Raw genomic sequence first — 17,153 nt, forward strand, 5'->3', positions numbered from 1 at the left:
CATTATTAGAGCCTTTTAGCAGTTTGATGCTCTCTATCTGTAAACCTGACAGCACATACATGATAATGATTAATTATCTCTATAATTTCAGTCAGCATACAGTAGTTTTAGGATCACCGATTTAATTCTAATTCTTTTTGTTGGGAGCTATCATTGACATGGTCCACACCTCATGCATGTCCAGTTGCGTTTCACACGGCTCACCTCTGCTCAGTCCTGCAGTTTTTTGCTCTCTCACCCTGCGGAGTCACAGGCTTCTTTCTGGGCCAAAACCTTGTTTAGTTTCAGCAACTTTCTCTCTTTGGCTCCACTGAATAATTCAGCAGCACAGCTCCTCATCACTTATTCAAAGAAGGCAGAGTGTATCTCACTGTATCTGTGTGTTTGTGTGTATGTATGTGTGTGTGTGTGTGTGTGTGTGTGTGTGTGTGTGTGTGTGTGTGTGTGTGTGTGTGTGTGTGTGTGTGTGTTGTGTGTGGCCTACAGTGGGCGAGTGACACTGCGTCAGTCTGTAGGAACCTTAGCTCTCAGCTGCATGGGTGTGTTCTCTTGTTTGGTCCATGCTGCATCCTCGTGTTTCCTGCTTCTCACTGCTTTTTACACTCGCCAAGACATTTACACTGAGCTTTATTCTATTAGATACTTTTGTTGTACACAAAATGATCACAGTTTATATTCTTGTTCTGGTCATTAAGTTAGATTTCAGAGCAACCTACACGGCTCCTTTCAGCGGGTGTCTCAACAAGCGGCAACCTCAGGGGCTGAGAATAAAGCAAACACGGCCAAAAACTGCAGTTCCTGGGGTGACCACTTGAGGCTGCCTCCAAAAGCGAATTAATCCCGATATACACCCATGTCAAAATGCCTAACTTTACAGCAGAAATAAACCTGTTTAGGGACCGATCGGTATTTATGGAATGGACCACCGGAGGAAAATAGGAGAGGGTCATGTCTTTTTATTCTTTGTTGAGGGTAGGGTCACCCAAAAAAAGAGAATTGTCTGTAGGGGGGAGGGAGGGGGGGGGTGTTTATAGGTTTTGCTGGATACACCGTGACTCTATTTGTGGATCTACAGATCGCTGTGGATTACTTTTTTTTTCGTGTCATTGGATTACGGCAAAATACGGATCTTTTTTCTTAAAGGTCCTATGACATGGTGCTCTTTGGATGCTTTTATATAGACCTTAGTGGTCCCCTAATACTGTATCTGAAGTCTCTCTTATATAGACCTTAGTGGTCCCCTAATACTGTATCTGAAGTCTCTCTTATATAGACCTTAGTGGTCCCCTAATACTGTATCTGAAGTCTCTTTCCCGAAATTCAGCCTTGGTGCAGAATTACAGCCACTAGAGCCAGTCCCACAATGAGCTTTCCTTAGTATGTGCCATTTCTGGGTCTGTAGCTATTGAGAAGGAGAGAGGGGGGGCAAGGTGGAGGGTGGGGGTGTGGCCTTGACCTACTGCCACTTTTCTTGTTTGAAAGCCATGATGTCTCTCTCTCTCTCATGGGTGGGCTAAATTCTCTGGGCGGGCAAAGCAGAGAAAGGGGAGGTAACTTGCTTGTTATGACCTCATAACAAGCAGATTCCAAAACGGCCCATCTGAGCTTTCCTTTTCTCAAAGGCAGAGCAGGATACCCAGGGCTGGGTTTACACCTATCACCATTTCTAGCCACTGTCACAAATTTTCATGCCATGGGACCTTTAACATTTTATTGTGTGATTACTGTACAGGGTAGAATTTTTATATAACTCACCTGTTAAAATTATATAAAGGGCTTCAAGTTATGCATATTTAAAGGCTTGGCTGCTTTGAGTGACAGGTGGCTGCAGTCAGAGGAGACGAGCATAGACTGTAGGCTTCAATAGGCCTGCCTCAGCTCCATCCACGCTCCACCTCTTTGCCCATATTTGAATTACCCAGCGAGCAGGCGCCATCAGGCATTGCCAAGATGGCGACGGGCGGAGCCACGGGAGCCGCCCACTTTGAGCTTCATTTTTGCTCTTCAGAAACCTATTTATAAACCTACCGTATTTTATACTGTCTATATATCAGAACAGCCTTTGGTACTCAAGAAAATGCTGTTGTATTTTATTGACTTAAAAATCAGTTTGTGTGATGGAAGTGTCATATTGGTTCATCACCAACTTCAAGACAAAATCATTTGATCAACTGTGGAGAGACGAGTGGCAAAAATCAAACTGTTCCAGTGATGATAAGTTGAACATGCGTGCAAGAGGTGCTCCAGGAAGTCATCAGTGTTAATGTTGGTTCACCTTATTTTGTGGTACAGACTTTAAAGCTTGTTTAAAGGTACACTGAAGTTACAATTAGATAGATAGATAGATAGATAGATAGATAGATAGATAGATAGATAGATAGATAGATAGATACTTTATTGATCCCCAAGGGGAAATTCAAGGTCCCAGTAGCATACAGACATCACACACAACATACACATACATCATAAACAGGATAATAAAATAACAAATAAAAAATGAATAATATGGACAATAAAAGAGAAGATACTAAATAAAAAATCCACATGAATGTACTAAGTGACGTATAAGCATGAGACGCTTGCAGTGACAGGCAGGTACGGTGCTCTATGGTAAGGTGCTCTATGAGAGTGTGTGTCATGGTGGTCGTGCAAATAAGTCCAATAGTGCGAGGACAAAGGGTAAAGGGAGGAGTTGTGCATATGGACTAATGTAGCCAGTAAAACGTGTTAACAGTGTAAGTAGTAAACAGTGGGCCAGTGGACAGTCAGTACATACATTAGGGGTGTGACAAGAAACTTAGAGACACAAGATTGGGTTCACGAGAACGACAAGACGAGATTTTAACACTATTTTAAAGAAAACTTAAATGATGAAATATGAGCACTGTGAAAGGTTTTACAACAAACTCAAATGGCTTCTCTTCTGTACAACTAACCTCTTCAAACCAATAACTGTGGTGTCCCTCTCCTCCCAAACCCGACCCTACAACTTATTAAATCAAATAATTACTCATTTCTTACACTACTCTAGCTATACTTTTATTTTATGTATTTATGTATTTGTAGGCCTGTTTTATCTTCATTACCGAATTGATCTTTAATGTTTTAGTTGCCGTGTTGCTTAAAGGTACCAAAGAAATAAAGTTGCCTTGCCCTACAACCTCAGCCTGTCAGTCAATCACCAGGGCATTTGAACATCAGTCAGTCACCAGAAAGGGTAACATTAACTGTATGGAGATCTCGCGATTATATCATATTGCAGCAAACGCTGTTTGCGTGATGTTTTGAAAAGTGTAACCACACTTGTGTCCGCTTTACCGGCATTGCCTTGTCTCACTGTAATTCTGCCATTATGTAGGCTACTGATATCGCGAGACAACTTTTAATCTCAACGAGAAATATCGTAACGTGGGACGAGATCTCGTCATGCCACTAGTATCAATAGTTGTAATACACTCCATAGATTAAGCTGCTCTTTTAGAAATACTTCCCTTACTCTAGAGGGATACAAGACAAAGTGTTAATCTCTGTTACTGTTAGAATATACTCAAATTACAGCAGAGAAAACCAGTGCTATTTATTACCATATACAAAACAAAGCCCAATTTCAAAAGGTCTGTTCTTTTAGTACTGGTTTATTTTGTATTTTATAAAGTGATTTATTTTATGTTTGTATTGGGTTCAGTTATTAGCCGATGACACCAGCGTTACACAGAGACATGGGCTCTTAATTAACTTGGTAATTAGACACATTTTTAGACAACCAAAGTTGGTGTTGGAATTTCTGGCTATTTTAGTTGTGAACAATACGGGAGTGTAAATATTTTGAAAAACTTCTTCTTGTTTCCTCTTAAATAATCTTAAAAGTCCCTTTTCAACCTGTCTCTTCCTCTTTATCTACAGCCCAACTCCATCTTCAGGACTAAAGGGTATTGAAGAGGTGAACTCAGTTAGAGATCATACTCTAGCTTTTTACCTGGATTGACCTCCCGGTCTGTTTCAGGAAAAGAGCAGGTGTATGCCCAAAGGCTGCATCGCTAGACACAGTGTGTCTTTATATAATAGATGTAACACATGCAAAACTCCCTCTGTCTAACGTCTTTTTTTATCATGTTGTCCGGCCAACAGTCCAAAATCCCAAATAGATTGAATTTGCAGTGATAAAAACCAAAACAGAGTAAAACTTAGTAATTGATTTTCAAAGTTTTTGCTACATTTTCTGTCACTGGACTGGATCAATGAACGGCTTAATCGTTTTTAGTTCCACACGCTCTCACTAACTGATGTCTTTGAGACCAGCGGTTCAAATACATGGAGATGGTGAAGTGTAATGACGTGATGATGAGACGGTGAAGCCTCCTCTCTCCCTCCTGTCCCGCTTCTTTTCTGTCCCTTTCTTCCGCTCCTACATCAGACAAACTTCTCCTCCTCCCCCTCGCTCATTCATTCTCTCCCGCCCCACCCCCAACCAGCACCCTTACACTCCCCTTCTCTCCTCCTCCTCTTCTCAAACTCAATTCATTTACAGTCTCAAGGGGGGCATCAGACTGTGACCCTCTATGACCCCTGCAGTTGTGGGACCCCTTAGGTGTGCGTGTGTGCGTGTGCGCATCCATGCGTGCACGTGGGAGCGAGAGACAGAGAGAGAGAGAGAGAGAGAGAGAGAGAGAGAGCCTTGTGTTCATGCATATATGTTTGTGCAATCCTTATGAGTGTGAGTGTCCACACATTTATGTTTGCCTCTGCATGTATGTGTGTGTGAATGTGTGAGGCGTGTTTACTCATGTAAGCTGGCATGTCTTTCTTTAATGTGTGCGATTGTGTGTGTGATAGACGTGTGATAGATGTGACAGAGGGGGTGTTAGACAGAAATCCAACCCTAGTTCTTTTAAGGGAAGACTACAACTACATCATTCAGGGTAAATCCCTGCTCTGTCCAATCCTCTACTACTTGTCTCTTTCTTTCCACTATCACCCCTCCTCTTTTCTTTCTCTTTTCCTCTGTCCAAACCTGTACTTACTCTCTCTCTCTCTTTCTCTCTCTTCTCTCTGCTCTACCACTGCAGCAGAGTCAGTCAAGCTGCTTGGGACTGCTGCAGAGAGGAAGAGAGGGATGGTAGAGGAGGGTGCTGTGTATAGTGCGGGAGGGGAAGGGTAAAACAAAAGCAGCTGTAGATGAGTCGTGAGCTCGGCTGTTAGGGGAGACCGGCGTGTTTCAATCTTGTGCTTGTCAGTATTTCTTTACCTTCACACTCATCCGCCACTTAAAGCCCACCTCCCCCCCTCCAACTCCTCCAGGTCAACATCATTAGCCGTGACCGGTAAGCCTGGAGGCACGGCCTGCATCGCTTGCCCCCAAAACCCCAATCCCAGTCTTTCGCTCCTCCCTCTCCTCTCCTCTCCTCTCCTCTCCTCTCCTCTCTTCTCCTCCTCCACCCCATCTCTCCACCAACCAGCCAGGCAGCCCGCTCACTCACTCACTCGCCCACTCACTCGCCCACTCGCTGAAGGTGTGAGGCAGGGGAGGGGCACCCATGCACTGGCTCAGCTGCCTGCCATTTCATTGTTTTGGGGAGGAGGATTTTTTTCTCCTTCTTCTTCTCTCAGTCCTCCTTATTCTTGCCCTCTCACTCGTCACTGATCCGCCTCCGCCCCTCCTCTCTCTCCTGGTTGTGCATATAGCGAATCCTCAACAACATAGCAGAGAGAGAGAGAGAGAGCGAGAGAGAGAGAGAGAGAGAGAGAGAGGGCACAGCCTTAGTTTGAAGTCTCCAGTCTGTCTCCTGAGCCTCTAATCTTGTTGTTATTTAACCTCCTGCTTGGCGTTTTCTTCTCAGCACACCTTTTGTGTGGCTGTCTCGTGTTCAGCTCTCCAGAAGGTGCCTCTCTTTCTCTATAGCTCTCTCTTTCCTTTTCCTTCCACTCCTCGTTCTCTCTCTCCATCTGGCTCTGCGGTGAAGAGCGTTTTTGCGTGTGTGTGAGACGGCGGACCAGCGAGGATGCAGATACCAGCGGCTGTTTGCAGCTGCCACAATCCCATGGGCTGTTCCCGCTAAATGCTGCCGGTAAACGGGTTATTCGCTTTACAGTTGAGTTGAGAGAGAGGGAGGTGCAGGTGGAAGTGTTGCATGCAGGTGTGAGGATGTTGATAACGGAGAGACGAGGGTGCTGATGCTGACCTAAATATTTTGGTGATGCTGTCAGTGCAGGCGTGGAGTGTTCTCCCTGTGTGTTTGCTTCACACAGACACACGTGCAGATTTTAGTCTTTGGTGGACAGTGGATGTGTGTGTGGAGGGGGGTTGTTTGCTGTGTGTGTGTGTGTGTGTGTGTGTGTGTGTGTGTGTTGATGCTGTGGTTCTGTTCTGTTTGTGTGTATATGTAAATCCTTTCCCCCATGCTTGTTGGTACACGTGTGTCTGCCTACATGTGCCTGCTGTGCGTCATTAAATATTCATCTCTGTGTGTTTGACCTTGTGTTTCCCACTGTATGTGTTGCTGGTGTGTTTATCTACAGTGCATTCTATCTTAATTCTATTTATCATATACATACATACACATACAGAATTATGATAACGTTTGTGTGTGTGTGTGTGTGTGTGTGTGTGTGTGTGTGTCTCTTTTGCAATCAAGCATATAGCGTTTCTCTTATGAACTGGACACTATTTCAGCATGTACCAATTAGTGGGTGCGAGAGCATTTTGGTGTGTCCAGATCTTTTTAAAATGAGGAATCAGTTCATACACACCAACGGTTATTTACAGTTTGTATGCTCATCCAGTATTGACACCTCTTTCTCTCTTTCTCATTCTCTCCCTGCATCTCCCGCCCAGCTGGGGGACTGGGTGTGTGAGAAGATGCTAATGGCGAGGGACAGCAGCCGAGACGAGACCCAGAAGCTTCATAAGAAATGGCTGAAGCACCAGGCCTTCATGGCCGAGTTGGCCCAAAATAAGGAATGGTTGGACAAAATTGAAAAGGTAAGTGCTGCCGGTCCCTAAACGATAGTATTTTCCTGCCATGCAAATACAGTTTGGGTACTTTTTTCCTCTTGCTTGAAAGTTTACTGGGTCCTTCTGATGTTGAGTGAGTTGTATGCCTTTGCCCTTTTGATCCTTGGAGCATAATAAAATGCCATAATAATGTTTTTGTGTATTTTATCATGTAGCATTTGGGTTTCTTTTGACAGTAATCAGCAGAGGATGTCAGGATTGAGAAGGAATGACATGATATATTGGTTTATATATTGGAAGTACTGAGCTACATTTCATAATCTGTGTTCTTCTTACAGTATGCCTTTGTCTTTTTTATGTTTCAGTGTGTCTCTGTCTCGCAGATGTTGTCAATATATTATTTTACACATACTTTGTGTTGTAGTTTTATAAACATTGCTCCTACAATTCGTGCCCAAAAAAATTGGCATCTTTGAAGCTTTGTTTGTTGTCATATGTTGCTTTCAACAGTCACATATCAAAGTGCCGGATTCCAGACTCCTTTGTGACACACCGCTGTAACAGATTTTTCATTTACGATTAAATGTATGCAGAGATAAAGCCTATACTCATCAAGTGTTAACATTATTTTGTCTACCTCCTATAGGTACTGTAGAACGGCACGTAGACTTTTAGTCATTTTTCCGTGGAGTCTTAAACAGCACTTAACATCAAGCTAGGAATACAAAATAGAAAAAGAATTGTAAAGGCACATACCTTTATGTTGAATCATGGATGTTACACTGTAGATGTCAGCTTATTGCGCTAATGGTTAGCAGAGAAAACAATGTTTATTTTAGGGCTATTATAAATGTTAGCTGTGTTTGGAGTGTTTTTATGGTCACTCAAGGTTAAGATTTATTTTTTTATCATTTTAAAAAGAAAAGTGCCCTCTTATGTCTACTTCCCTTCAGACAGTCATCACGGATGTAAACAAAGCTTGGAAATGAATCATCAAAAGTTGCACAGCCTTTCAGTACCTAAATTTATTTTTAACTGTTTCATATAATATTGCTGGTACACTATAGTGCTAAACTCACATAATTGAAGCGTAACAAAGCCAGTGGCAAGGGCAGAAAGTATTACAGAAGGATTTTAAATAGAGAGAGGGGAGCACTGTAACCTTCACCAGTGCTCTGTGTCCTGATATAATCTGTTTCATATTAAGGAGATTTATACAGCACATCAGGCTCTTGTGTAAAGATGCAGTCAACACAGACCTAATTGGGTTAGTCAGTGTTTCCCCAGCTGCACGTCCAGGTTTCACTGGGTTGACTTTGGGCTGTTGTGTTTACACCTCTCACTGGCTGCAGTGACGTAAATCTGTATGTGTGAAATCAGTACTGGTCAGTAGAACTGTAGTTCAGTGCCACGTTCCCTCGGGAACTCGTCAGTAGTTTGTGATCCTATTTTAGGCAAAGTTGCACATTGTGTGTGTGTGTGTGTGTGTGTGTGTGTGTGTGTGTGTGTGTGTGTGTGTGTGTGTGTGTGTGTGTGTGTGTGTGTGTGTGTGTGTGTGTGTGTGTGTGTGTGTGTGTGTGTTGGCCTGTGAGAGGCAGTGAAGGCGATAATTGAATTGACATTTGCTCATGTTATAATACTACAGATGGCCTTAGATGTTAATTTGCTGTCTATGTTGTCAATACATTTCTGCATCTCTCAAGTTTAATTGCTTGGACAGAAATTTTCAGAGGCATTTTGCACCCCACTGATTAAATATTACAATCCTCAGAAAACATGAACATCTTTTCTGCTAAATGAATGATCAGGAATTGTGTATGTCCATTAGAATATATAAAAGATGATATAATTCCCACATATTCAGTCTTTGTGCTGGCAGCGTTTACTTGTGTAATTTAATGCTACAACTAGGCATGGACCGGTATGAGATTCTGACGGTATGATAACCTTTACGGTTATTTGCAATTACGGTATTGCAATTACAGCTATAAATATATTATTTTTGAAATGTCTAGGTAAAAAACAACTTTTTTTCCATTTCACACAATGTATTTTATTTTAAAACACACTGCACACTGGCAGGGAGAGGGATAAAAACAGCACATACCTTAGGAACGGTATGACAGAAAATGTTGGTGTTTTTGAAACCGTGACTTTTTCAAACCGTGGTATACCTTGAAACCGGTAACCGGCCCATGCCTAGATACAACCCAGTTATGGCCTGCATGACCATAACTGAGTTTTCACTTTTTGTTGAAATTCTGCAAAAGTGAAACCTTTCGAACTAAAGCAAAAACATGCTAAAGATACGTTTGTTTTCACATTCACTTCCATGCTCATCTTTCGGTTTCAGGTCATCAGATTATGTTGACAATAGTCTCACTGTGCCTGTTATCAGCACAACATTAGATAGTGTGTGTGATGACCCTTCAGAGAACTCAAAGTGAGACACGTGTGGTGGAATTTCCAGCTTACAAACTCATGCTATTGAAATAGTGATACCCCGATCTCATTCAAGTCAGTGTCCAACATAACCTCATAACCTGTCTCAGGCAGAGTAGTAGTTAACGGTGTGAATCTTCACTGGTGTCACGATTCGATTACGATTGTCCTGTCAATGATTCAAATCGATTCACCACAATGTGAATATATCATTCTGGGCTGATGGGGGATTTTTCACTATTTGTTTTATAGATGTTTTTGTCGATAATGAAAATAACTGTTAGTTGCAGGTCTAGGTCAGACACAGGTAAATGTACCTGGTATGACATAATTACAAAAGACAATTAAGTTATGGTCCATCATTCAGCTTAAATCAAATACAGTATATTAGGCATTTCAGCTTGTAGTGGTAAAACAGGGCGATGCTTTGTCCCCCACATTATTTGCAATTTATATAAATGATTTGGCAAAGGAAATTAAAGCATTGAATTGTGGGATAAGATGTGGAAATGAAATGATAAGTATTCTTTTGTACGCGGATGACATAGTACTACTGTCTCCATCTGAAGATAATCTGCAGCAGATGCTTTCCTATATTGATGATTGGTGTAATAAATGGAGATTGTTTATCAATAGAAAGAAAACGGAAATAATTCACTTTAGAAAACCTTTAACTACTCGCAGCACTTATGAGTTTAAAATTGGGTCACACAAGCTGAATTTTGTAGACTCATTTAAAATATCTAGGTTTTTATATTGATGAACATATGAATTTTAGAAATGGTGTTAAGGTTCTTGCTGATTCAGCACGTAGAGCTTTGGGATGAATTATTGGTAAAAGCAAGAATCTGAAAGATTTTCAAACTTATTCTAAATTGTTTCAAGCCTGTGTGTGCCCTATACTTGATTATATTGTGGGTGTTAGAGGATTTAGGAATATATCTAATTGTGAATTAGTGCAAAATAGTGCCATAAGATATTTTCTGGGTGTGCATAAGTATACCCCTACATTGGCGATAGTGGGAGACATGGGATGGGAATCATGTGAGGCTCGCTGGAAGATATGTATGGCCCAGTTATGGAATCGTCTATTAGATATGGACGCAAATAGGTTGACAAGGAAAATATTTCTCTGGGATAAACACATTCTTGGTCTTTGGTCTAACAACATATGCAAATTGTTTTGTAATTATGGTTTTGGGGAGTTGTTTCTTAATAATGAAAAGCTGAAAATGGGTTTGTTTAAAGAATCTGTGTTTGCTAAAGACAAAAAGCAGTGGGTCGACGATATATGTTTTAAGCCAAAATTGTGTATTTTTGTAATGATAAAACCAGAATATGGCACTGAGAATCATGTTGTATATAATTTGTCAAAAAGGCAAAGATCTTTATGTGCTCAAGTGAGATCTGGTGTTTTGCCTTTGACTGTTGAAACAGGACGATATGTTAATGTAGAAGAGCAAAAATGGATCTGTCCTATGTGTTGTTTGAATGATATAGAAAATGAGTTCCTTTTTATTGTGAACAGCGTGATTTATTTGTTTTGTAGGATAAAAGCAGAGATTGATTTGGTAAATATGGATGATGCTCAAAGACTGAGATGGCTGTTGACATATGAAACATATAAATAAGCTCTTTATCGAGATGAATTGTAGATGAGAATTTGTTGTTTGTGTGTGGTATGTGTGTACGTGTATATACATATATGTATGTGTATATGTGTGTATATGAATATAATTGTATTTGTGTATTTCTCTGAGTGATTTGTATATGTGACAGGAAGATGTTTGTTAAATAATTAAATTTGTGGTGTCTTGTAATCCCATGTGGGATGGGCCAAAATGTTTGGCATGACACAGAAATAAAATATAACTAACTAACTAACTAACTAACTAACTAACTGTAGTGGCCAGTGCAAAGAAGTGGCTAGAGACTATATTTCTTCTTTCTGCACTGTGAGGTAGGTGCCTGAGAGAATATCTGTGTGTGTGTGTGTGTGTGTGTGTGTGTGTGTGTGTGTGTGTGTGTGTGTGTGTGTGTGTGTGTGTGTGTGTGTGTGTTAGGATGGGGGTTTATATTGTCTATAGTGTGGGCATATGATGTGAGAAGAAATTGGCTTACTGATGTGTAATGATATACAGTGATAGAATGTTGAGAGGGAGCAGCACTGTGAGGCTTGAGAGTGCCGAGCTGTTTCCATTATAGATTCATGGGTCATGTGCTGAAGGCAGAGTTGTGTTACTGGAAAATGCTTACAGGAGGAGAGAGAGGGCGTGACAGAGACAAAGGAGAGGAGGAGAATGAACACTGTGGTTTCTTGTATTTGCAGAATTTTTTTTTTATGTTGTTTTAAATGCAAATGTCCGGTAAATTGACCAAAATGATTAGTTCCTAATTTGCAAAGTTTAAGTAAAAATGATTTTACTTGTTGTGATAGAAATTGATTGAAAATGCATTATTTGCATACATATTGTAGTTAATGTCATGATTACTTTGGACTACAGTTCAGAAGTGGCTTTGGTTGTCAGAAATGTTGTTCTGGGAAAGATCTGGGCACCTGGACCTCTAGAAATATCCAATCTGCTGCTGCTCTGATGTACAAAGGAGTCCATTGTGGTTTTATGCCCACAAGGTTAAGTACCAGAATATTGCTTAGTGCATTTATTTGTTTTCTTTTTCAGATGAAAATGTGTAATTGGCTCACAGTAAAAAAAAACAACACTGAAATCCTTTCCTTTCTTTATGGATTTTTATATTTATACTGCAAAGAGTCCAACTTGACTGCACGCAACAAAATCAAGGCTGTGAAAAGTGTAGAGACTTCTGTGAAGCCTGCAGGATGAGTCTCCTTCGGACCCTAAACAATTTCAATCAGGAGAGACTTTGTTGCAGATATGCAAAGATTTATTGTACATGTGCATAATGAAAGCTAATAGAGCTAATAAGTCTTTGGGGATTAGACTCCATCGTTAAAAATATTTTAAAGGGGTAGAAAAACCAGACATATTCCACCCGATGGAGCCTAGACACTGGTGATGGTGGAGAGGGAACCGAACAAAGGACCAGTCTACCGGAAAGGGACTCAGGTTGTAGTGGATGATGATGCCCGGAGGTGGAAGGCGAGGAGGAGGGTTGCACGTTTGCCTGAAAAGACAGCTGATAGCAAGGAGAGAAGACATTTAAAGCAGGAAGTCATGCTGTGATTGGATCATGAATTCTGGTTGGTTACTGAAAAGTGACCGCCTCTTAACAGCTGAATAGTTTTAGGGAGAGATAGTGGTGATTGAAGTTATTTAGAAGTCTTCCTGAAAGAATTTGTGCTGAGCTTCATTAAACTCAAATTTCTTTATATATCACTTTACACACAACACAGTTGATCCAAAGTGCTTTACACAGAGGAGAACAAAAAAACAACACACTCAAAATCTTTTATTTTTAATTCAAGGAAGGATCATTAAGGTGCAGAGACAGGAACTGGCATACACAGGAAAGTTTGATGTGCTTGTATACTGTGTATGTGTGTGCACTCTAACTTCTGTCTTTGTGAGGACCAATTTTAGCCGTTAAAAAGGTTTTGTATTGTATTGGTGTGTATCCAGCTCTAGTGGTCCCAGCTCACGCTCTTCAGTAGCAGACTGTAGTCACACCAGGCTAGCTGTTGGCATATAGGCAGGGTTTAGCTTCTGAAGTTGTTCGTGATCATCCGTCTTCACCCCAAAAGCCTGCTCCCAGGCCGTTGCTTAGCAACGTAAGTTTTTTTGCAAGATAACATTCATAGGATTTGGCATCTTTTCATTGTCTTTTGAATCAAACATGTTGCCAACTAGTGTTAGAAACATTCTTCTGTCCCTTCTGTGCACGGTGCTGTGTTCCTGATGTTAAAATGTGTGTGTAATTTAAAAAAACAAAACACGAAACACATCTTTTGGCTGGAATATGAATCCTGATTGTATTCGGATAGTGTGGTATTGTGGTTCCTGTTGTACAGTATTTCCTGGTTGCATCCGAAATTGCATACTCTGCAGTACATATGCAATACTGTTGTTCAAAATACTTTTGTGAAAATAAACAGTAGTGTGTATCTTTTCGGACACACTAAGCTGTAATTTTCAACGTCACTTTCTGAGAGCCTCCTTACCGTTGAAGACGCGTAACCATGGTAACCCTTGTAGACCTCCGCTCTAGTGGCATCGCCAGATAACGCTTAAATTACTGAAAGAGGTGAATAACTAGACCAACAGTCGTTTAAATATGTAGAGATGTAAATCAGAGCGTTGCAGAGCTCCTTGATTTCTGTCCGTTTGTCTGTTATTAACGTTTGTCGTTACCACCGCATTGCATTGTGGGATATTTCTGCCGGCGCAGTGTCCAGTATTGCATACTCTCATATTTTACCGGAAATATTATTCAATTTGCGTACTATTGGTATCATACTAAGGTTTCGGGCATACTAAAAAATCTCAAATACTGTTTTAGCCTCCTAAATAGCATGTTAGTGTGGAATTACAGACGCAGGCCTTGTCTAAAGACTCTGCATCCCGTGTCCTGGTTGTGTCCTCTGAGAGTCTCCAGTCTTTTTATGTCATCTCGTAAGAACCCCTCTCTGCTGTAAAGGAAGCACATCGCCTGTACCCCAGCAGTGGATGATTATGATGCATCTTGTGTGCTGTGTCGGTTTCTGTTGTGACGTCAAGTGGCCGGCAGCAGCTGGGGCGACTCGTCTCCTCTTCCTGTGCTTGTTGTAGTTGCCAGGCAACAGCTGTCCAATCCCCTCTCCCTTCTCCTTGTTTTCCCTCCTCTCTTCGTACCTTTACAGTTCATGTGTGAAGGTCATTCCTCCTTCTCTACCCTCTCTCTCTACCCTCTCTCTCTCTCTCTCTCTCTCTCTCTCTCTCTCTCTCTCAATCCTCTCCCCTTTAATCAGGGGACAGGAAACACGTCAAGATTTGACAGGAAGTGATGTAAGACACAGCCCAGGAGAGCACAGAAAAATGCTTTTGAGTGTTGAAATCCAGTCTACAACAGTATGTGTTAATGTATTGTAGTATAGAGGGCCAAATCTAATACGCTGGGGTTTGCAGTGTTCTGAATGTGTAATTCATTGTTTAATCAATAACTCTGCTGTTGTGTCGCTGCAGCATGACTAGGCTTCCTTAACGGGCCAGATAAACAAATCTGATTACATGAGGCTCATATCCATAACGTGTAACTATGACAAGGAATGATGAATGACCTGAGTGAAAAAATTTGTACCAAAACCAAAAAGAAGAAAGATTAATGCTCAGTTGAAAGGTGTACTTTTTGTTAAGCTCCTTGTGCAGGTTTCTGGTTTCTTAACCAAAAATAGAACCAAAGTTTTTCTATTTACAGAGCTACAAATCAATGTAACAGTAGTCGCACGCCTTTAGAAGACGTGCTGCTTGTAAAGATGCGCCTAGTCATTCTGTATGTCTGTAATGTAACGTTGCAGTGATTTAGAAGAAATAGAAGCTGCTGGCTGTTACGGGTGATTTGCCTCAGTTGCAGCAAAATTTTGTTTGTTTGTGTATGTGGGGGAGTGTGTGAGAACATACTGAAAATGGCTTCTTCCGCATGCAGTTGCTAGCCTAAATCCAATGGGCTTTTGATTCCTGGCCCCTTCTCTCCCATTACGCTTGATAATTAATTGGCCTCATTAACTCATTATGAATAACAATCTCTGCCTTTGCGACCCCGATCCCACTCTCACGCACACTCTGTGTTGTATCACACAGTAAAGAGAAGACTTGTTTTAGGTGAATAGACTATGAATAGGCTTGATATTTTTTTTATATTTAAATGTTAAAACATCTGTTTGGTGCTGTGTTTCAGCAACTCTTGACTGTTCTGTGTTTCTCTTGTGTTTGTGTTATTTTGTAGCAGTTGTGTAGTTTGCCCCTTTCCTTATATAAGATTTCTTTCTTGTGGGGTTTGCAGACAGTAAGTCTATCAGGAGAAAACAGGGTTTGTTGTGTCTGCTCAACACTATTGTGGTCCTGTGAGTCAAAAACAAAAGTGATCGATAGATGACAGAGAGATAACTTTTACCTCCTTATTAATAATGAGCAGAAGTTTGGCCTGAAGGTGATGTATTGTATTTTACTAAATCCTTTATCTTTTGTAAAGTGGGTATTTTGGATATCTTTTTGGGGCTAGCAGTTGCTCTGTCCGTAGGGAGTTGTTACTTTAAAACACAGCTAATGTTAGTGTTAGCATGTTACTTTTGGATGCGGGAGCATTTATTAGTTAATGTTAAGCATATAGGCTGTCTAACATTTTAAACGTTACTTGCTAAAAGTTACAATGCATACATTTTATCACGGTCAGACTAGTAATATAGTCACCTTTCATTTAAACCACAATCTAACCATCCAGCATTCATGTTTATCCAATGTCAAGGACTGGATGGCAGCTAACTTCATACAATAATATAATTCAATATAATACATATAATTCAATAGCAATAAAACACAGGTTTTGATCTTTGGTCCAGAGCATCATACAGTCCTCTCTTGTAGGTTTCTAATTCTTTAATTGTAATTTGTAAATTTTATAATTTAGAAAGCATGTTGTGCTTAATGCTTGAACAGTGCTATATAAATAACATTATTATTATAACATTTAGAATGTTAGCTTGCTAATGTTTCCATGGCCCATAAGCATTTATCTGAATTTACAGCTGCGGCTGATGGGAGGTATTCTGTCATGAACTGGAGTTTTGTACAGTGTTGGAAATGTTAGCCTGTGACTCTGAACCAGTGCTAGAATTGTGCCCCGTTGCCTTCACTAGAGCAAAATATGATTAAATAATCATTTTCAAAACATCTGGTAAGTCAAATGAGTTGGCAAAACCTAAATGATGTATGCACTTAAGTCAACCTACAGTATGTCCTTTCCCTTTTCTGACATACACTATATATGCAACTGCCTCACTTCACAAAGCCCTGTGTGCATTCATAGCTTTGACCTGTAGTTTTGTGCTAGCTTTGCAGTATATGAGAAAGTGTGTGCGTAAATGTGGGAGTGTGTGTAGTCTTCCTCAGCATCACTGTCCCAGTTCAGTCCAACTCTTTATGCAGAACTTGCATGAATGCTCCATGGAGACTGTTTCCAGAGTATCTAAAACAACTGGAATTGATTTAAAGAGAATAAAAATATGACAGAAGATCTCTGTCTCAGTTAACAACTTCCTCTCAGTTAGAGCACTAGTATCATCATCGCTGCTCCATTGATGTTCTCATTGCACATACCTCCACACCCGAGCGTGCGCACACACAACACACGCACGCACACACACACACACACACACACACACACACACACACCAGAGAGGGCTGAAAGTCAGGTTGTGTTCCTCTGATTTAAAACTGATTTCAGAGCTCTTTGTTCCACAATATATTTCCCATATTATTTTACATTATATTAGGCTATTCTGTTAATATCCATAGTAAAATGGGTATCTGCGGCTTTACGTACTGCTAAAAGTGGACCATGCAGTATTAAAAAAAGAAATCAGAAACACCACAGTTATTTTCTAGTATTCAACAACTATGGGTGTTTGCAGGAGGGTTTCTTTTAAAACAAACAAACAAAAACTATGGCTTCCACACCTGGTCATTATCTAGTTTCTGGTTCTGACCTCAATATGTCTCACAGTGATACTATACCAGAGCTTCCTCTGCCTACACTGCAACCCTGCTATTAAGACTCTTATTCTTCAAAGAGAGCTCCACTTTGACTG

General features: G+C 40.7%; 1 protein-coding gene across 7 annotated transcripts in view; it reads left to right on the forward strand.

Annotated features, from left to right (window-relative positions):
- The window catches only part of sptbn4b (spectrin, beta, non-erythrocytic 4b), a 109,550-nt gene that overhangs the window by 57,063 nt on the left and 35,334 nt on the right, over window positions 1-17,153 (forward strand). For all 7 annotated transcript variants that reach the window (XM_028573908.1, XM_028573910.1, XM_028573909.1 and 4 more), the window contains one exon: window positions 6,833-6,979. In XM_028573908.1, coding sequence (XP_028429709.1) covers window positions 6,833-6,979 — 147 coding nt within the window. The remainder of the gene's footprint in view (window positions 1-6,832; window positions 6,980-17,153) is intronic.

This window comes from Perca flavescens, chromosome 3, assembly GCF_004354835.1.
Source record: "Perca flavescens isolate YP-PL-M2 chromosome 3, PFLA_1.0, whole genome shotgun sequence".
In the NCBI taxonomy this organism is placed as follows: Eukaryota; Metazoa; Chordata; class Actinopteri; order Perciformes; family Percidae; genus Perca; species Perca flavescens.